The following is a 23466-nucleotide window of genomic DNA, read 5'->3' as shown; positions in this document are numbered from 1 at the left end:
GCACTTATTTCAATTTTCCAAAGCTTATGTTCTTTATATTTCAGCAATACAACACCGAGCAGAATCGAGCATCACCTAATTAAAATTTGTAATAAATTACATTTCAATTACAAATTATACGTGGAATTTGTAATTAGCACGAAATAAACTACAGATTACATCTGCATTTTATAATTAGAAAAAAAATACAAATCACATAGAATTTTACAAATGCAATTTCTATTTTGCTTTTGTTTCAGTTACAAGTTAGACTTGTAATTTGTAATTGGCCAATTAAAATTTCGCTCTCACTGATCCCGAAAGAAGTAATCATTCCACGACATAACTGAATCACAGATAAAAACGAGAAAGTCCTAAAAACACCAGTCCTTAGCTGAATAAAAATTTTTCGTTGATTCAGCTGCAAATAGTACTACACCATTTAAGTGTGCAGTGGATGTTTGTCTAGTACTTTGTGCGATTCAAGTGTCAGGAACAAAGAGTTATAAGTCCTCAGTTAACCATCTTGTCTTTTATATTCACTTCCTCATATATATATATATATTATATACATAATATATATAATATTAGTTAGATATATATATAATATATATTATTATAAGATGTGGATTTGTGTTAGAGAATTTTCTCGAGTAGAATTGTACAGAGTTTGAACCATACTTTTTGATAACAATGAATTCGATATAAACTTTTTTATACCTACACTCGATCGTATGAAAATAGTAGCAGTGATTCTGCTTGGCTAAAATTTAGTCGAAGTTAGGTCTAACTATGTACAAATTAAAAGGTGAAACTGAAAAAGCTGTTTCACCAAGAGCAATGCGAGAGGTCCAGCCTCGGGACGACTACAATCCGTCATGGGATTAATAAAATTTGTTTCACATATATAAAACGGTGTAATATTTTCTGATGAAAGTCAAGAATTGATTTCACCACCTGTTAAAATAATATAAATAGAATACTTTTCTGTAATTGCTCTGTACCTGACAGTATAATGTCCTTCAATCAATATATAGAGTTAGTCTTTGGAAGGAAGTTCAGTCATGCCGAACCTAACATTGGCAAACTTTGGGGTCAATAAGACATGTCTGGAGACCAGTTATTTGTGGCAAGTAAGTGTAAACCTAATCGCCAAAACGGCTACAAGCCTTTTTCCACTTGCACTGTGTGCACCAGAGCTCACGATGATCCATTCCGTACACCTTGCGGCATTTTTTTGTCTCTCCACGCATCCGGCGAGGAGAAGCTGGCATTTTATTAGACACGGCCAAAAGTCCGTTGTTCGGCATGTAAGAGGGCAGAGTCCTTGGCGATAGCTTTATGTGCTTTATAGGAGAACTCTGTAAGCAAAACACCAAATATATTAAACACACTGTTTTTTTCTCAGTAGTAAATATTTGACAATTAACCTATACAAATTTCCTGGTGGAAAAATATTTCGGAGTACTTTTTAATATGTAAAAATTCCGGAAAACATATTAGAAGCTTTGAATTCCAACAGTTGGATAAATTTTATAGTAAGTTTTCAGAGTTTCAGTCAAGAAATGGAAATTAAAGATAAATTTTTGGCCATAATTGAAATTGGAATTCATTAGAAATGAATCTACAAGATATGTAAAAACTATCTATAAAATCTCGATATTATTGAGAGTATTCAAGTTATGTGATAATAAACAGAATACATCACAAGCAGTATTGGGCATTGCGTAGTTACAATTCGAAATTCATTAAATTATACGTTAAATTTATAATTAGGAAAAGATCAAATACAAATTATATTGTAGGTCGTTATTTGTAATTGAATAATTACAGTTTCACCCATCACTGATCAGAAGTAATCAGAGTAGAAAAGACTTTTTTAGAGTTTGTCAGGGTTTTTGGAATCTTACAGAGTTTTGTTTAAAAACATTTAGAAATGCTTTTTCATCAGAAAAGCATTTTGAGAAGTATTATGTACCAACATTGCTGCCTTACTCGTCATATTTCAACAAATTTTCAATGATAATTACCGGAGAGGGAGTAACATTGAACGTGTTGCTCCTGTCTTTGATGAGCGTGGTATTGTTGTCAACTGGCACTGCCTCTAGACGCAATTGTTTTTGATACTCTGGATCTTCATGGGGAGGACGTGCCATGTCCCGATGTGACATGGTTGGTGGAGAGCTTGTGTGGCATCCGAGGGCAACTTCTGTGTAATAAAACTCTTCCTCGTGATTCGACATATCATCATCTTCGTTGTCATCTCCATTTTGCCTCTCCTTGGGGCTAACAAAATAAAAAACACTTATAGTACTTTCAAGATGTTTATTTAACAAAATACAAGAAAATCGGCTAATAGACCGACCTATGAGTATGCAAATTCCATAATTTGTACACAAAGGAAATTTTTTGCCAAACATGCACGGAAAGTATATCTCGGGTTCAATACCGAAGAATGTATTTTTCAAGTTTCAGACTTCACCGAAGTCCAGGAAAACATTATTGCTCGGTATATAACGTGCGAGTTCAAATTCTGGCGCCAAATGATGCCAGAATTGATCAAGATGGATGCCGTTGGATACAGTTTTAGTTTTACATCGGCTCGAAATTGATTCTCAGCATCCGTTATTAATCGAGTATTATTTCACGCCAAACGGAATGACGGCAAGAATGATTAAAATATGATGTTAGCGTTTCGAAGTCCTGAAAACTGGGAATTCTATTCGTGAAATTCACTTGCTATCTAGCGGTAGGAAAATTGCTCACAATGTTTCTCAACAAAATGGAGGGTGAGTTGCTGCTCCGTTACATAGTAACCGTGTGTCGATGCCGTCGCTAGAATTTTTTTTTACAGAGAAAGTAAGCCCTCGAGTTATTGATACCCGTTCGAATCGCGAAATTGTCGATGTTGAATACTTGACATTAAATAAATGGTCAGTTACATAATATTACAAAAAAAATTTATTCAACATGAATTTTTCTATTACTAAAATTGTGAATAAAAAATATGTAGACTCACCCTAGATGTAGTTTTCGTACGTGTTCCTCGATGGCAGCACAAGTAGTTTGGATATCAAGACATCCCGGCCAGGTGCATTGGAAGACCATGCGATGCGCCTGCAACAAGAGATACGTTAAAGCTAACGAATTATATCTAATTAGTTCGATAAAGTAGTTTATTAATGTAAACCATTTATTGATTTGCTTTACAGGCGTTCGCATGCGGCATTGAGTGATTGATTCAAGTGAATCTAAAACATGTATTCATCTTTAGAACACTATACAAAATTAGTTTTGAACTATGTGTATGTGAGTGTATTCTGCAAAAAAAATTGCAACGTTAAACGCAATAAGATGTTTATGTAAATCAGATATTGGCCAATGTACTCGAATTTTTGATAGTACGCGTGTACAACAGTTCCACATTTACTGATCGAGTCACTTTTTTATCGTGCGCACTTTTGGGCACTATAGTTGATCAAAGATTGCTAAAGGCAGCCAATCATGGGTATTGTCTTGAAGTAAAGAAAAGGGCGCTAAAGGCGCAGTGGTAAGAGGAGTATCCTACTAATTAAGTCGGTACCGATGAGAAATTATGTATCGAAGCACCTTGCACCGTCTCGTGTCTGGTGTGGTGGTCGTGAGCTTCAAAACGCTTATATGTATAGCTGGCTGTTCCTAACAACCTTCAGTCAACGGCACCACTCTTGTTACCTGAGGGATTTTTCGTATTCTAGAAATAATGAGGAGTGACACGTTACATGACTTCGCACAACATTTGCTACTTTTCCAAAAAGGCTCAGTGTGGGTCAAAGCAGAACTGTTGCATCTCCTTAACGCTATCTATTTCGGAAAATCAGTAGCGGGAATGAGAAAAAGATAGGAAAAAATTCAAAGTGCGTACGGAATTTCATCGCAGAAGAAAATATTTGCGGGAACAGACACGAAAATTTGTTACTAATGAGTAAAATCATTCTTCACGCAATACGGATGAACTAGATTTTTCACGTCCGTGTTTAAGGCAACTTTGAGAAAAGGATAGAGAATCAACGTCGCCAATCCACACCATGGTCTGCGACCATTGCGTGCAATGTGACACCCTGACGAGAAGAAGAAAAGGTGGGGAATCAATACCACGTGAGGAACTCGCACCCTCCTGGTGCGCCTCGTGTGGCGGTTAAAGCCGGCCGGCGCTCGTTTCGACGTAAACAAAAGGAAAGAAGCGCACGACGCCTACGCCACTCGGTCGGGTCATCGATTTTTCCCACTAGAGGAGTTCGAGTCGAGTGCGTCGTCGCCGTGCGGCAAAGTCCGTGGTGTTTAGAACGGTGGAATGAAGGAGAGGAAGAGAACGCGCAATAGAAGCTACTAACAATGGGACAAAGTGCAGCCAGTGCTCAGTCCAGGGGAAACTGACATCAGGGTACATTCCCAGCCGACTGACACATTTTCCGCGCCATGTATATATTCCAAGCATATCTTTGAAGATAGATGAATCCGTCGTTCCGTTCGAATGAAAACTTATTTTTAGGTAGAGGGAAAGAAACTTAAAAAAAAAACCTCTAGCACTATTATTATAGTGAGTCAATGATAGGAATCGCGAATGAAACAGTATCTGTGTGGTAGAAGTGAATCGGAGCAAATTTGAATAACGCAATCTAAGATATCAACAATTTAACAATTTCAGGAAGCTTTACCATGGGCGCAAATAACACTTCTGGAGATTTTTTTCTGTTCCGCTTGTCATTTAGGCAAGTGAATTAACAGTCAAACACTTCCCCGTTTGTTCGTTCATAATGATCAAGATGAATCCAGAACCAGAATATGACTGGAAGGTTCTATATAAAAATAATTATAGCATCCAGGCTTGAACAATTACGTCTGATACTTCTTAAATGATAGGATATTTTCGGCGGCATAGGGCGCGATAATGTTACACCTATATTATTACAATATCTTAATAAGACAGGCATTGAACAAGTGCTGGTTTATTAATAGACTTATCAAAATGAATTAAGGGCGCTCTGGGTGCCAAGCTTGGCATGCGGGTGTTGCATGAAAAGAAACGTGGGACGCTCTGTTTTTGGGGCAGGATGGGGAGAGGTTAGAGGTCTGGTACATTGTGCTATCGATAATGTAATTTACTGTAGAGTTGCCTGCAATCCATTTTTTGTATTCGCTAAACTTCACGAAGTGATAGGAACGAGCGTCCTGTCTTACCGACAATACAGCGAGCCGCGTTTTACACATTTTTCTTGTTCTAAATAACAAAATCTTTACAGGAATTAGGAAATCATAGAATTTATGATCCCACTTGTATGGTTATTCGAAAAATTTCGGAAAAGCAACGAAAAATACGTGGTTTCGCTGTATCAGTGTACCATAACCTTAAAACAATGAAAATGAACTGTACTAGTTAATTTTAAGTGTTTCCGTCAACTTTTCCTGATAAACACACAAGCATGATCATGAACGATTTGTCAAAGTTTGAAAAGATTTTATTGTTCAGGTAAAGAAAAAAGTATAAGTGTTGGTTAGCTCAATCTGTAGGTAAAACAGGAAGGTCCGAAATCCCGTCCTAAAGGCCACAACGAGGATTTTCGTAAAAAAAAAAGACCGCGTGCACCTGGGCACGTAAATTTTTTCGATGTTTAGACGTATTTTTCTTCGCGCGAAGGCTGTACGGCGTCATAAGACAGCAGGACGCGAAGGCGGAGAGGGCGATGCCTGGCGAGTCACGCGGGAACCGGAGAGCGCCGGGCGGCCGTCCATCCCGGGGTCAGAGACCTAATTCTCTCTCTCTCTCTTTCTCTCTCTCTCTCTTTCTCCCCCTCCCTCCCTCCCTCCCTCCCTCCCTCCCTCCCTCCCTCCCCCCCCCCTCTCTCTCTCTCTCTCTCTCTCTCTCTCTCTCTTTAAGTTTAATTTAATCACTTTTTCATAAACAGTATCGATGAAATAGTAAATGAAACAGATGATAGAGAAGAGGACGTAAGGAATGAAACAATTAACAGGGAAACAAAATTTGAAAAATTCAAAAAAATGGAAAGTAAAGAAATTGATGAAATTATCACAAAACTGGAAGATAAAAGAGGAACAGAAGAAGGAATAACAACGGAAATCTTAAAAATGGCGTGGAAAGCGACAAAAGAAGAAATAGTTACTATTATAAATAAATCGCTTGAGGAAGGAATTTTTCCTGAAAATTGGAAGACTTCTACCATCGTACCAATAAAGAAAGTTCAAGGTAGCAAAAAGGCAGAAGACTATAGGCCTATCAACATACTACCCACTTATGAAAAAGTCATTGAAAAGGTGGTTAAGAAGCAATTAGAAGAATATCTAGAAAGAGAAAAAATAATTAACGAAGAACAATCCGGATTCAGAAGTGGCCTATCATGCGAAACGGCGCTGCAAAAAACGTTAATAGAATGGAGAGACAGTTTAAACAAAAGTGAAATGATAGGAGTAGTATATATAGACTTTAAAAGAGCTTTTGAGACGGTGAATAGGAAAAAGCTTATCGAAAAATTAAACGAATATGGAATAGGAGGTAAAGTACTTAAATGGCTGCAATCTTACTTAAATAACAGAAAACAAAAAACTAACTATAAACAAGTACTGTCGGAAGAGAAAATTGTTAAATATGGGGTGCCCCAAGGATCAGTCCTTGGACCTCTTCTATTTCTAGTATATATAAATGACATAAAGCAAAAATTAAATCATTGTAAGTGTAATATGTTCGCCGACGATATGATTATATATATAAACGACGATATCTCGGACCGAATAGAATATAAGATAAACAGTGATTTGACGAATATGACAACATGGTTAAGGGCAAATGGATTGAAATTAAATATTAAGAAGACACACTTTATGCTAATACGCGACCCAAGAAAAATGATAGTCAATAATAAATGTAATATAGGTATAGATGGGAATAGAATAGCAGAAATAAAAGAAACAAAATACTTGGGAATAATCATAGACGAAAATTTAACGTTTAACCAACACGCAGAATATGTAGCGAAGAAAGTGGCAAAAAACTAAATTGGTTATATAGAATAAATAAACATATATCAATATACACGAGGGTAACAATTTACAAGACAATAATAGCGCCACACTTTGACTACTGCAGTAGTATATTGTTAAATTTAAATGGGTACAGTATGCAAATGTTGCAAAAAGTGCAAAACAGAGCAATGAGAGCGGTACTGAGGTGCAATAAATATACACCAATTTATGAAATGCTAGATGCCTTATGTTTTATGAGTGTGTATCAAAGGATGTGTTACAATGTGTGCATAATGGTACATAATATGGTAAAAGGAAATGCCCCAGATTATATGAACAGAGCGATAAAGAGAGTAAATATGAGACACCAGTATTATACAAGAAATAGAAATGCGTTAGATATAGAATACTGCAGAACAAAAACGGCGGAAAAATCCTTAATATATAGTGGCTTCAAAATGTACAATGAAATACCCGAAAGAATAAAATTAGAAGAAACGATGTGTGGATTTAAGAGAGAACTGAGCATATATGTGAAGACAAGGGTGCCGATAATAAAGTAAGATAAGAAATGATAGAATAGGATATAAAATCTGATATTAATGCAATAAGTGGGAGGAAGAAAGAATGTAATGATGAAAGTAGCCGAATGGCTAAATAAAGTACCAATCAATCAATCTTTTCGTCTTTCCTTCGAGTCCGTGTAGCCTGCATTTGCCTTCGTAGTTCGTACAAAAGCCCAATCCTTCTCTCCCTGAGTCAATGCACCGTCACCAGGCCTTAGGGCTAGTTCACTGTTTTGAAATTTTTGAACCATCACCGGATTTTTGTTTCGTATTTCGTAAATATTTTTCAACAATTTTTCTTCATAATCATACAACCGCAGTCATAAATCCTGTCATTACGCAAATTTTGAAGAGATTTCGTTATTCAGGAAAAAAAAAAGAAGATTATGATGTACAGAATTTATCGGTTAATCGGGATGGTTCACATCCCGTGAAGCGGCACTAAGTACTATTGTATTGAAACGTTCCGCTGTACAAATGCTGTACCAATTTCCATGTTAGACGCTCAAGATAATTCGCGTTCAAGTTTGGTTCGGACATATGTGGACTAGAACACTATCGGAAAGTAACCTTACAATTAGTACCAGTGGGTGAAACTTTTTGAATCATATGATTAGGATGTTTTCAGTTATACGTTCCATGCGCACTGTGATTCATTTGTTAAAACATTCGGAGAGCGATGAAAACTGCGCACTAAGACAGTACAATATGTTTTAGTTTAGATAAGAACGAAGGATAATATTACCGACGTCGAGGAGCGATAAGAAATTCAATCAGTGAATAATACCTGGACAACGCATCGAGAGATATGATTGAAGGTTCGAAACAAAGAACGTGTGTCATGTGTGTAGCACGGTGAATAACGTCCGTATCATCTCTTCGTTTTCACTCTTAGATTTCGTTAATCGCGATTCGATGCAATCCGTTCGAAGGATACGAAGAAAAAAATTGGAAACAAAAGGATTTTGTTCCGAGATGTCAAAAGAGGTATAAAAATGACAAGTGCGTGATACAGAAGACTGAGGGAAAATAAAAAGGCAAGCATAGATATCTACAGCTGTATCGCTGATCGCCAGGTTGCTGCACGTAAAGTCGGAGACTCACGATCAGTTCTAGGGTTGCTGCCCTGGTGCGTGCGTGATTGCTGTGTGCGTGTTGGACGACCTTACGCTCACAAGTGGCTCGCGGGACGAAACATGTGCAGCTGCGGTACAAGGAACATCTGAATATTATCATCCGAAGCGCCTTGATCCGATGCAACTGAACACAACCCAACAGTGCCGAACTTAACGTGTAAGGGGCCTGAGGCTAGACACATTTTTCGGGGCCCTATGTGAGAATAATATTTTTGCAGATAGAGGAAAGTTATATGAATCCATCTAACAAGCATGAGAATTAAACATGATATGATAGGGTCTCAGGTAAGGGTCTCAAGTAACTAGCTGTAACTACACTTTTATTTGTCGGTTTGTTCCGATAGTCAAATTGGCAGCACTGGTCGCAGAAAACTGCCGCAATACATTAGCTATCAGCAGGAACAGAAAAAAACTCAAAATAATCCCTAAAGAAAAACACCTAGCTTTTAGAGTCGTCGTCAAATCAAGATTCACAGCAGTAAATCGAGAGAAGTACTATATCAATCAATAAGAAAATTATTATTGTGATAATAATATTGATATCACAGTTTGAATTATTTAAATCGTTTCTGTAGATGCAAAGTGATGAAAGATGACCGAAATTTCATTCAGTAATCTGTTTTAAAAGAGCCTTCAAATTTTTTTTCAAAAGTACGAGTGGTACTTTTGGGGGCCCTTAAGCGTGCGGGGCCCGGGGCTATAGCCCCTGTGCCCCCCCCCCCCCCCCCCCCTCAAATTCAGGCCTGCAGCCGGACCCAGACAAACCTGAGAGATGAGCCAGTAGTAAGGCGTAGCAGCACCATAGACTTGCAGCACGTTTAATTGTGAGAGGAACTTGTAAGCTGGAGCGATTCCTTCAGATTTTTTACTGTGTCAGCACACAAACGTGATTTAAACCAACGCGCACAACCGATTGCGCAGCTTGGTCGGTAAAACCGCAGAGAACAATCGCATCAATACTTTGTGAGTCAATGTATAACTTATCGTTGGGTTGATTTAACCGCGAAATCGATTTTGATCGAAAAAACCGTATTTACTGCGATCAAAAATTTTGTCGAGAAACTGCAACTCTTTCAAGTCTTTGCTTACAAAATAAATACATGTCTCGAAGACAGAATTTCTTGAATGAACTTTTAGTGTGTTCAAAAGTTTGCAAGCATTAAAAAAAATCACAATAATTCGCTAGATTACCGATACTGTTGCAGGGGTAAGATCGAATCGATTTTTCTGTGATAAAGAGGTTACAATGTCCTGCAGATTTAAAAATTCTATAAAGCCGTAATACACCAAGAGATTTACAAATCTTCACTCCAGAAGTCACACATATGAATGTGAATAATCCAGTTCACCGAACATTGTCTTTGATAATTTCATGCGATTATTTATTAACAGGCGGCTATTTTGCATGATATCTCCGACGGGACCAAAAAATACGATCTTGAGTTACTCAAAAGATAAAGTGTCGTACAAATAGTCGATGCAAGAGCAAGCTGCGGTATAAATTAATCAAGGGGGAGGGGTGCGCATCATGCAGGATCGAGTGCTCAGGGAGTTATTTTCTTGAGAATTTCCGAGTCACCCCGGCAAGTATCGGCACCACGTCGCATGTGGATGTGCGAAGGCGGGCGTGTGGTGGATGGCGGTATGAGGCATAAGGGTCAATGGCCGACTCTCACCACACGGCGCAGACGCACCGACACGAGGGTTCCACCGCCGGTTTGTTTTGATTCTCCGGGCGTTACTCCGCCCGCTCCGACCGTCCACGGCCGCCGCAGCTGCCCGACAGATCCCTCCGCATTATACGCCACCATAGGCATGTATGGCTACACGCGAGTACCTCGACGCAGAAAAATGGTACACACACCGCCGCGTCCCGGGAACGAGACTTCGGCGGGAGGAACGGCAACGCAGGAGCAACGGCAGGTTTCCTTTGTCTTCGCTCCGACCGCGTGTTCCCATCCCCGCCGCAGCAACATCCACAGGTTGTGGTTCAGCCTTCCCCTAGGATCTTGCGAGTTCACTCGCGGGGCTATTCACTCCAGGATCTCGCTAATTCAACGACTTCGATCGCAGCGACATCGGCTGGATCGAAATCGAATCACTTCGAGGTGACGATATGCTTGAGTAAATTAGTATAAATGTAGGTTTTCAGATTCATTTTTCGAAGGAGTAATAAAACTAAATTTTCCTTTATGAGTTAATAATTCAGATATTACAAAATGGCGGTTGCTATATGGATTAGTTAGAATTTGTGAAATATGCTCAGTATTTTACCAGCTTACAAACTGAGCAAGAATTTTTTGTAGTTCTGATCGATTGCTATAGCAAGTGCCACTTCATTAATCGTAGACTGTTGCATGTCAGAAGGAAAATGTCTTGTAATACCCATTTCAGCATGTAGTCATTCAGCGAGTTTAATACAAGTATAGCATCCCCTTATAAATTATAAAAGTCTTTGGAATTGCGGAGGATTCATTGGGATACCTACTTAAAGTTATTCAAAATCATTGTATATCAGTTTGAAATCACAAGCCAGGTTTAGAAATCATGTAAGATTGCTGGAAGTGTTGCGGGAAACACTTTCTTAGCATAATTTACGATTAATTTTCATCGATTTCTAATGTTATTCCTGGTTTTCAATGATCCCCTAGTGCTCTAACCGATTTCTTGTAATTCTACCGGATTCGAAAAATACTAGAAATCACCTGAAACGTTTGAAAATCATATAGTAAGATAGAAGCAAGTAGAAATAATAGCTACTAAGTGATTTTCGAGAAATAAAACTAAAGATAATTTTGAGGATTAGATGCTTCTCGAGAGAAAAAAACGCGCGGTGTCACACAGGGCAAATGATCAGGGAGACACCCACGACCGCTGGCTCGACATTCTTTGTTAGCACTGGGACGTTTTCGGGAAACCCGTCTAGCCAGCCGCCCTCCAAGTCCCTCACCTCGCCTCTCATCGGCCCGAGTCACCCCCGGTCATCTCAAGGTTTTTGACTTCACCCTTTGTTCTCAAGCTGGTTGATAGCCCCGAGCTCGGTCGATACTTTTTATACATTTTCAACTGCGTCCGTTGCTCGCCTTTCAAAACCAAACACCGAATTGTTCTAAGTTGTCTAAAATATCTCTCAAATCAATTCAAACACGCTGATGCACTGAAATATTAATATCAAAACTAATAATCATTTTTTTTTTTATATTTCACAACGATCAATCTTGAGACGAAAAGTTTTCCACAGATAAAGAAGAGAAATGAACTTTTCGATTACACTTCCATCTTTCAAACAACTGTAAGCTAATTTTTGTTGAATAAAGACTTTCATGGATCAGGAGTGCCAAAAATTTGTCTGTACAAAATTACGTTACCCGCCTGTTGAAGTAAATCTTTTTTTCAACTCGTTTGAAAACTCACGGTTGTCGACCGATCGCGGCGGAGAAGCACAAAAAAAAAAAGATCTTCAGGAGTATACAGAGCTCAACTGGCTAGAGTTTATGATCGTTTTTCGACCCGTCTAAACAACATGGGAAAGCCAGCAAGTTAAGTAAAAATTTATTTTGTCCACTAATAATTACGGTCGCCATTACCGCAGAAGAATAAGAAAGTGAAAATATACAAAAGGGAGCAAAGAAACTGCGAAATGAATTCACAGTAGAGTGCTGGACTTGAGTTTGTCAAGATTCATGCCCACAGTTATGGGCGAATTTTGTCAATTCCGCCTCCACATATAGCGGAAGTTATTGTGCCGAGTCCGTGCGACCCGGAAGTCGTTCGAGAAGAGAACGGTGCTAGTTGTGCAGATAGGCGAGAAATTGAGCGAGAAATAATTAAGGCTGCTTCCGATGAGGTCGATTTTCTGCTGCTCAGTTATTAACGATACGCGCGGACTTTTGCCGCATATCGTGGTTCGAACTAAAAAGTGCTCGATTGGACGATACGTCCTCTGCAGGTGAAAACCAATTGCTCCATGTGTGTATTCACGAATCTAGTTGTCCTGGACATGTGCGTGTAAAACAAGGACACCGTGTTCACTGGATGCGCACGGCTCTATAGTGTGCAATACGTTACGCGTGACGAGCGGCCAAGAATTCAGTAGCTTGCGCATGCGCATCAGGCTTGTTTACATCGCCATTATATTCGAAGGCGCGGGTAAAATCGTGCGCGTGGTCGAGGATCAGGGATGTACACTGACCTGATCGAGGGGGACGCGGGACGGATAAAAGGAAGGGAAAGGCTGTGAAGGTCCGGGAGATTACGGTGAGCGAGAAGCAGGTAGAGAATGAAAAAAAAAGGAACAGGGTCGCAAGAGCGCCGGAGGAACAGTGAAAATTACCTCAATCACGCGGTTGTCTCATCCTCGATCTATCTTTCGACTTCAAGCGCAGGTCGGAGTGCCGACCAAGTGAGCCAATCGTGTTTTACAATTTATTCTTTTCTCTTTTAGTTCAAAAATTGATGTACAAATACGAAAACATGGGGTTCGAATATCAGTAGAGTACCATAACCTCAAATTGATCGAGAATCTATAGTAAGTATGTTCTGTGTCTTTGACAATTTTTCGGACTTCCTCGAGTCAACTCATAAGCACAATCAACAGTCCTACCATTTGTCAAAGTTTGAAGAGATTCCATTACTCGGAAGAAGTAAGAATTGTAAAATATGACTTTGATATTTTTTATAATAACTTACTTATTTTTTTAGTTTCAGTACATTCTAATTAAGGTGAAGCAATGAATTCAATAATGGATTCTAGTGATGTTTAGATGAATAGTCATTATTTTCGAATTAATAATACTTATTCCTATTCAACGTATAGGATAAAACATTAATCTACTCGGTTTTCAAATGACATTTCCTTTCAAGATCGAACGATTTGAATCTCAACGTGTTTGATAGTTCACACGCGGCTCCGATCAAATTGAAGAAACTGACGAGCAGAAAAAAATCTGCTCACATATTGTTTCAATAAACCAATAAAATCCTTTTATTTAGCGCAGGTGTATTTTCAAGATCAGTAATTCTTTCAGACTTCGAGAATGTATAATATGGAGCACTACAGCCGATAAAATAAGAAAATCATCCTTTCTTAAGAAAAAAAGCCTCAAGATCAGGGTTAAAAACTCTTTCGTGCTGGCACGCTCCTGATTGGCCAGAGTTATGTGTGAATGACCGTACGAGATCGTAGCAGAAGTGCAGAAGAGCTGCGCTCCCGGTTTTCGACATCCATCGCAAGGCGCGTGACAGAAGAAAATCTCTGTGCCCGTCAAGAGAACACATCGACGGCTGGTCGATTTGTGTAATCATAGGTTTCAGGCGACCCGTGGTCGACTTGTTCAGTAGTTTCTCATCTTGAGCGACAGTTCACGTTGCAGAGCTATATAACTATACGTTGACAAAAACAGTCAGCAGTTGAGATAATGGGAGCAAAAGTACGGAGCATTTTTGGTCGGAGGTGTGTACTTAGCGATGCTACGTATCGGGGTACTTGAGACAGAGAAAAAGATTGCTGAAGATTGCTAGTGGTTACCAGGCGCTTATGTGTCGTTATCTGTGAGCGGTCTTATGAATTGTTTAGTCACCTCGGTCATCTCAATAAACGGGCAATCGTTCGAAGATGCACTGTGGAGATGGGTGCGAATGTCTACTGTACTCGCATGCGTCGCATTTGTGTAGGTAAACTGGGTGGGGGTCAAAACTTGAAAGGGTCAATATTGCAAATGGCCGATATATCGTAATTCCAAACATGTGAAAATAACATAACGAAAGATGAATTGTTCGAAATCTTGATTTTTGAAAGCGTCAGCGATTAGAATGACTACTAGCCAATGACTCAAGATTTCGAATAATTCATCTTTCGTTATGTTATTTTCACATGTTTGGAATTACGATATATCGGCCATTTGCAATATTGGCCCTTCCAAGTTTTGACCTCCACTCTGTAAACTTGAAAGTAGCTTTCATAATTTAGACGGGACTGAGCCTTTTGTATTTTTTTGTTTTCTAAACTGGGTACTTTCTGTGTAGTTTTCCATTACAATCATGTAAGATGAGAACCTGTAAAGTAAAAATGCACGGGCAATCGAGTGTCGTAAGTGAAAATAATGTGATTGTTATCGGTAAATTTTCCACACCTCACGGCACACAAAACATCGGAGAAACTGTTCGACTTTCATTTAGTAATGATAAGTCGATTGAGAGTAAAAAAAACGACAAAGAACCACGTTAATGGAGTAGGTATATTTACTGCCACCAGTAGGTGTAATCTAAACTTAATTCAGAGGCCACAGTATACTTACCATTAGCAATCTATAAATTGATCACCCGAATCAGCTAGCATTACATTTGTAGAAGCGCCATGTCTTGAAAAACGTGACGAGCATAAAAGATCGGGAGAAAATAGAGAGGAATACCATTGCCAAATAAGCTGCAGCACCGTGAGCGGGTCAATAAGCGGTAACGTAAAGAGATATGCTATCGGCCGTTAGAATTGCGAATTGAGTTTGAGTCGCACCAGCGAAGGTCAAAGATTTGCAAACATTTGGCTGGAGTGGCGAATCCCCGTCCACGGACAAGTGGGTGGATCGAGTTCTGCAGCCGCGCGGCCGTACTCGCGTTGACGACGACGAAGCGAGGAGGAGGGGAGTTTGCCGCTGGGGTGGGGCTTAGGACTCTACAAGGATAACGTTACCCTAGGCCAGGACTATCAACAGCAGCTGTACGAATTATCTGACGCGTACGGTGTGGTACATGTAGCTGTATATTCCCGCCAATAAGCCCGCTAAATATAAAAATATACCCAACGTACTGCACGACTAGACTTGCGAAATGCGTCGCTGATTCATCGACTCACGATCGAACACTATCGACAAACACATCGTCGCTTCTCAACACTAACTCCGAAATCGCTTGCGCCAATTTTCTCTGCATGCATCATAACTCAGGATTATTTTGGCGTGTCTTAAACGAAAATGTTTTAAAAAATTGGTGGACCACTGTAAATACACTTGTAATTGAATCTCACTTGCTTTGAGGTTATTTTTTGTGCTTTTCTATTAATTTTATTAATTCTTCACAGGGAAAACATGTAGAACATGTTTTATCGAGTTTGTCGGTAAAACAGGAAGATTAGGAATTTGCTTCAACGAGTATGTTTCCACCAAGGGTTAGAATCTGGGTAGAGTTCGGTTGAGGTAAGCGCAAACGATGGTGGAAGTAGCCGAACTCGAATCCGAACTTAATCTTTTAAATTCGAATTCAGATGTTTCCACCCGACTCTGACCAGTTTCGAACCCTCGGTCGAAACAGATTCAATAACTCGAAAAAATGTAATGGTTGCTATCGTCACAAAGTATGTACAAGTAATTTTGTGTCCCCGCCCAGCGGATGTGGAGGTACAAGTAAATGAATAATTATCGGATAACAAGCAGCCATTGCACCTTTCACCAGGACCAATGAATGACATTCGCGAACGGGCAACTGTAGACGTAAAAATAACAATAATGCTGAGGATAATAACAACAATAACGAAGACTAATCGTAACCTCAGCATGCCAAATCCTTAAGAATAAATGGACGCTCTTATATAAACGGTTTCACCACCTGAATGTGTTGCGCCTCTAGGCAACTTTCTCCTACAATTTGCGTCTATTCGGCCTAAATATCTTGGCAGTGAACCGAATAGCTATTAGTTACACGATTGCGTTAAGCCCGCATTGCAAACGTGAGTAAAACTTTACTCCGTGATCAGAGATTGATGACCAGTTTGTGCACGTAACAAGACGTTAACGCTTAAAGCTACACCTGCGATTCTTACAAAGTTCAAGGTCTTAGAAGGGCTAAAGTTTGTATAACGTGAATAATTGTAAATAATAATATACATGCTTTACATCCGCTGAGAAAAAGCGTGTTATTAACTTGCAAAAATATTCTTTATATAACGCGAGCATGTTTTACGCGTTTTTTCATGCGTGTTTTTCATGCGTCCGCGAATGTGCTGACCTACGTATCATATCGCGACTTACGTTCGGCCCGAAAAGACCGGGTTTGCCTCGTTATTACACAACATACTATTTTATAATGCTAAGACAATGTTTAAATAAGCCCATACAACGTCACAGTTGGTGCAGGAGAGTTTCACTTCAGAAGAGACTAAGAAACGAAGATTCGAGATTTTCGAGTACATCGAAATGTCCATTCTATCGCCTTTTCCACAAACAAGACGATTTTTACATAAATAATGGCATGAATTTTATTTACTGTAATTCAAAGTTTGCGTCAATCAATTGCCACGATTATTCATGTATTATTTGATCATTAGTGATATGAAAATAAAAACGATCAATGACAAATTATACAATATTGATTTCATACATACAAATTGAATTTCATAACACTTTTGAAAAATTGCAAGTGCAGTTACACCAGGCTGATTGTATTTAGATCCACAATTTGGGTGTGATCAGAATAAAATGGCGATTCATTGCGTAACCAACGATAATCGTTATAAGTTAAAATATTACAAATATCAAGGCATGAAAAATGCCGCGAAAGTTGTCAGACTTTCATCTTGTGACATTAAGTCAACGTAGAGTAAAATACAGGATAAAAAAAGCTTTTATAATTAAATACGAGACTCAGTTGATACAACAGATCCCCGCTTTTAAATTCAAAGATCCGAACAAAATGCAATCCATTCGAATAATTATACAAATAAGTATTTCTGCATCATTATATGTGGAATTTTTGACAAAATACAAGTTCACTGCATGCAGATTTTGTGCTGGCAGCGGCGAAGGCAAGGCAAAACGGACATTTCCCGGACGAACTAACCGGTGGAGAGTGCAGTCGACTCGATTTGTTATCCTAGGTCCTGAAAGATTTCTTTTTTCTTCAGTGCACCGCCGCGACGGAGAACGTCACGTAACGACTTATCACTTTCATCTACACCTTCACACTTTTAAATGGTTCACATCTACCACTCAGCTGACATTATCCCAACGAGTTCGAGTCTGACCTTCCTAATACGAGCAAATTTTCGGCGTGCCATGCGTTCGAGGTCATATGCGTCGTCTGGTGCAGATTATGTGCCATGAAACGGTGCTAAATAGACCAGAGCTCTCGGAGCAAACGCAAATATTTTCGCGTACATTCTGTCACGTTATAAATTATTCCTACACATACAAATCGTGTCAGATATTTGGTACCTGATGTGGCTGATTGTGTGGTTATAGCTTCTCCGATACGCGTACTGCGATATTCAATTTTTTGTCCAACGTAATATTTATATTGTTACGTAAACTTGCAACAGCGTTGTAAACTTTCTCGAATTAATTTTTTCACATCAATTTTTTTTATGTACATACACTAGACTACATGCCTTATTTCTTATATGTATCTTATATTATTATACTTTTTAATATTCTTAATCTAAATAACGTCCCCTTCTTTATCACTTTACTTTTTTCAGCTGATTTCGGCGAATAATGTGTTACAAACTCACGTATAGGTATACACATACATACGATAACCACTTGGTGAGCAAAATAAACACGAATTTTCTATCCCAAGGACAACTTGTCGCTAATCTTTTGTTACTTCAAGGTAAATAGCTGCAAAACCATATTAGTACCTCAGTGGCACCGAAATATTATGAAAAAGACGATGTAGACGTCGCGTCGCTGATCGTGAGAGACGTCAATATTTTACTCTCCTAATTATTTTCATTTCATCTCGATTGATTCATGTACCGTAGAAGTGGCGCTCAAATCTGAAAATAACTAACTTTTTTCTTCTTTACTGGTTCGTTAATCGAAAATCGAAAATTCGATCGGCCTGATCGGCACGGCTTGTGATCTACCCGTTACGTATTCCAAGGTTCGATATCTTTGATCAGCCGAGATCGATCCGTGCGGAGTTTGCGTTATCGTATCGTATTCTGAGGATAACGAGAGTTGCATCGCAAATCCCTCGCACGGCATTAATAGGTAATCTACAACCACTCATCTAATTCCTAAATGTTTTCTTCTAACTTTCACTGGGTCCTGCAGATTTCTATCCGTATTTTCTATGCCCAACCTTTAAATTACCTAACTGAATTTTTTCCCACCACGTCTACATCCTACAGATTTATGAGCCTTCTTCTGTCTTTTCTCTACCCTCTCCCACACCTTTGTCTTCCTTTCAATTTCAAGTATTGACGTGACGTGTTGACTTCACGAGTTATTCTCAATAAATTTTAATCTATACTCGTGTAACAATCTATCATTGAGAACCTGGTGTCAACAATCAATCACATCGATCTACTACCATATCAATTTGTTATGTGTATTTATGTTACTTTAATTAAGATCACTTATTTTTATTCAAACCTGAATACCTGCAATTCTTTAATTAATATTACAAGGAGTTCACGTGATATCTGAAGCTAACGCAACACAAGGGTAAATGTGAACAAGGAGTTTCTCAAGGCTATAATATGCAGAGCTATAACGAGATAACGTCTGGATGCCGATATTTGACCGTCGTCAAGGTCGTTGGTCGATTATAATCAGCGATATTTATGCCGTAATCAAAGAGTGCAACGGTTTAGCTTGCAATCTTGATCACAGCAGTCATTTCTAATCCGTTCAATATTCTTTGGCCCGAAACAACTTTACTGCACTCAAAGAAATCGTTTTGTTACCAACTGTACCCAGTAGAAATTAACATCACGATCCTAGAATAACTTTTCTCACAGCCTGGACCTTCTTATTTTATCGACGACTTCTGCAAATCATAATTCACACTTTTTTTTCTCCTAACAAGTGTCAGTTCTGAGTAATGAAACAGCTTCAAGCTTTGGGAAGTCATGGCGATATTATAATCGCACTTGTGTGATGACCAGTTGTGAGAAAAGTTTGTATTATTGTTGAAAAACTATATAAAATATGCAGACTGTAACCTCAAAGCGAATGATAAATATCTTACACCAGTATATGTTTGTTGGAAATCAATTTTTTGTACTAATAACTCGACTATTCACTAACAAACCACCGTGAGCATAAATCCTTTCGTCTACCAAATTTTGAAGATATTTCGCATATTTGTAGAAGAGAAAAGTGTAAAATACGATTGACTGAATCTGTTGGTAAAACAGGAAAGTCCGACATCGTCTTAAGCAGCTGTAAGCATACAAACTCAGATATTGCAAAAAGTCTACAACTATAACAAGTCGAAGCATTGCGTCACACTGGTTGGGCAAGTCAAGTTAAATACTGTTGAAAATTCATTCCGCTACACCTACACGCCTACAATATGAAGCCTATATGAGTTATATGTATAACTGTAACACATATATACAACGCTGAAGAGTATCAATGTAGGTATACTGTACATATATGTAGTGCATTCTTTGAAACCAGGGATCGCTGCAAGTTAGTAAAACTGACTTAACTAACGAAGTAGTATCTGTATCTGGTAAAAAAAAGAAGGTGAAAGGGAAGCAGTTGGTAGTAGTTCGAACGGTTTCAACTTGAAACCGTAACTCATCGTCGGTCAAGACTAAAGATCAGTTAGCACCGTCTGCTGTAGTGACGCACAGCTGATTGTCCTAGGCCCGAATGTTCGAGCGACACCTTTTTATCATCGTCGCGTCAATGTTTGTACACGTATACACAGTCTGTAGACTGCGCAAGCGCGACCTTGTATAAGAATCAACGAAAACTGTACAGAACGTAACGAAAACGGGCTTCGCGTGCGTCTGACACAATGGCCATGAAGTTCGTTCCACGTTTGCATAGATGTATATTATAGGTATAGGCAAACGTGATTAACGATTACAATGATCAGTCTATCCGAAATAAAAATCAGAACATTTTTTTGCTCATGTTCACTTTTTTCATCCGTTGGATCCGCTTGGTTTGATTGCACTTTCGAACTACAGTATATAAGATGTTCTATCGTTGTTCGGTGTAGGGATTGATAATATAATGTACGCGAGATCGGAATGCGGTAAATGTATTACACGATATTATGCATGTATTGTCTTTCTCTTCTCTACTCACTCGTGGCCTTAATGAAAGTCTGTCGCCTTAGGAAGTTTACGGACATTGCAGCTAAGTATTATAGATTCTAAACCAAGAAAATATTCCAATGATTACGCATGTAACCTGCATCATATAAGTATTACGTTGTCTATTCCTATGTAATCACGTACACATATTTCTTAAATACGTACAAGTATACGTTTATGTATAGAGAAAGCTGTTCGTAAACGACTGTTTCCAAGGTCTATAGCTTAATGAGTGAGAGGAAGATAGGTAGACAGACACACTTATAGATAGATGGATAGTTAGATATGTCTAGAGGGGAAGAGAGGGAGAGAAGAGGAGAAGGAAGGAGAGAGGGAGAGAGAGAGAGTTTTTCTAAAATGGGCTGCAATATATTGGTTGGCTCAAATTATCGCGGTGGGGCTACTACAGGTAGGTATATGCGCTAGAGATAAATAACATCGACGTGTATAAGTTACATCGATTTTCGTCGATTTTATTACGTTGCGTATGCGGTAATTCACTATCTTGACAATGATGTGCGGGTATCTCGAAGTAATGCGTTTTTAAATAACCAAAAGAAAAACTATTCTTTTTATGTGACACGATTTGCAAAGCATAGTGTACGGATGTTTTGCATAGCGTTTCTGGTTGCACAATGACGATGCGTTATCGTTATCCACTTGAATAGGTATTATCAACTGCACCGTCGGACACCTACCAAAACAAAAATTGTGTGAATTGTTAATCGTCCAATTGAAAAGTTAGACCAAAAGAGAGACGGAAAAGCGGCAAACGATAGGTAGAAGAAACTTGATACAGCTGGCATTTGTGAGCATACAGAGACTGTAATTAGGCATACATCACGTAGTGGTTATCAATTCGGTTTAGTCGCAGTGTTCGCGGCAGTTCTCAGGTAATTTGAATTCTCAATATCATTTTAAAAACATTGGGGTGACTGTTGATACCGTTCAATAAGTAGCAAACCCTATATTTGTGGATGCAAATTTATTTTTGATATGATGTCACTTTCTGTGACGTAGAGTGCGAATAAAGCGAATAGCCAAACTGTACATATCGTAGGCCATTAGAGGGCTGCGCTGCGCTTTGAGCAAGAGACGAGGACTCTGAGCGGCTGCGCCGAGGCGAACCAGCGCCATATTGACCGCAGTTGGTAACGTCACGCTAAACCCACATACCTATACAGTTGTTACTTCGCCTACGCGTCAGCGCTGGAGTGTATTGTAAAAGGTATACGCGAGATCAGCATGATCACATAGCGACCATTACGCAATCGAAGACGAAAGTTGTCCTTGCTAAAATATCATATAGATATGTACATGCATTCGTGTAGATTTGAATATTTGTGTGGTAAATAAGATTGATTTCGAAGCCGACAAAGTGGCGATTGTAGTAGTAAGTCGTTTAGCTTCTCTGAAACGGAAGTGATAGTTGGAAAAGTCATTTATCTATGCCGAATCGCCTGAATTTGATTGTAAACTGGAAGTGATAGTAAGACGAGTCTATTACCGTTTTTGAACCAAAAATGATAGTTGGACGAGTCGTTGAGCTTTTCCCCAAACTTGGACTGTGCTGACTTGTCCAACTATCACTTACGATTTGTAATATTATAATCAACCTCATTTTCAGTTAGTATAGTGAGGGAGAAATACTAAATGCGGTCGAAAATTTGACTTTAGCTGAAATTTTAAGTTATTACCAAGGATTAACTCCAAAGATTGACGAAAGCTACGTGGAAACTATGTTTCCACTAAATACGAAGCAGACGATACGAGTTTCATCGTCATTTAGGCGAGTCTAGTTCGCATTTTCAACCGAGACTACCGAAAATTGACGGCCACTGTCTGACGTCTGTTATTTTAAGCTGCAGCGTAGGGGATAAACCAGCGTCTCGGTGCTCGTAGCGTTTCAATATCCGCGTAGATTTCGCTAGACGATTCGTTGTGGACAGCAGAATTGACGTAGGTAACAGGAATGAATGCTGTCGAGGATAATTCGGTAGTTCATGTTAAGAGACTCAGTAGAGTCTCGCGCCAAGTGCATGGAAAAAAAGAATCAGGCGCGAGCTAACGCAGTTTATTTACCGCGACGAGAAGCCTAAAGCCTATACAGTGAAAATATTAGCACATATTTCTCCCCTTTCACGATTAACTACGACGTTCGAGGTATTATTTAGAATGTGGGTTTGCAGAGATTTTATTCAAGTTCTATTTTAATGCAGTCAGTTAGAACGGAGAGATAAGATATATAATTCGTTGTATTTCTGACCTCGTCGTAATTATGGTCAGTTCACTATCGAATTTTCGTCCCCATCGTCCTCAAAGCACCTTTGTTTGAAAGTTGTACAAGCATAAAGTTAACATAAGAGGGCACTGCTCTACGCACAAACTACGTAAAGCCTGAATAAGAGCGCGTGACGAACTAGCTATATTCAGTCGATGGTATTCAATTTTGTGAAGATTGTCAAATGGCAATGTTTACAAAATCGTTGGTTTCTAAGTTGCAAAGTAAATTATTGTTGGTACTTTCTGCTTTAACATACTTGGAACAAGGTTGTTGGTCCTGAGGCGCTGTTTGGGGATACAAGTTCACTGTAATGCGGAAGCCGAATGTCTAATCCTCAGGGTGAAGTATAGGTAGGAAAACTTTTTTGGTCTGATCACAACACCCAGCTTGACAAAGTTTACGAATTCGAGATGAAAAGGCGTAAATTTAAGGCGA

General features: G+C 39.0%; 1 protein-coding gene across 2 annotated transcripts in view; it reads right to left on the bottom strand.

Annotated features, from left to right (window-relative positions):
- Positions 1-610: 610 nt before the first annotated feature.
- LOC124404848 (zinc finger protein 395) overlaps positions 611-23466 on the bottom strand; it is an 84581-nt gene continuing 61725 nt past the window's right edge. For both annotated transcript variants that reach the window (XM_046879297.1, XM_046879298.1), the window contains exons 5-7: positions 2999-3096; positions 2010-2265; positions 611-1340 (exon numbers count right to left, since the gene is read on the bottom strand). In XM_046879297.1, the coding sequence (XP_046735253.1) occupies positions 1125-1340; positions 2010-2265; positions 2999-3096 (570 nt within the window). In that variant the 3' untranslated portion in view covers positions 611-1124. The remainder of the gene's footprint in view (positions 1341-2009; positions 2266-2998; positions 3097-23466) is intronic.

The sequence above is a fragment of the Diprion similis genome, chromosome 3 (genome assembly GCF_021155765.1).
Source record: "Diprion similis isolate iyDipSimi1 chromosome 3, iyDipSimi1.1, whole genome shotgun sequence".
NCBI lineage: Eukaryota > Metazoa > Arthropoda > Insecta > Hymenoptera > Diprionidae > Diprion > Diprion similis.
This window is presented reverse-complemented; position numbering and strand designations above follow the sequence as displayed.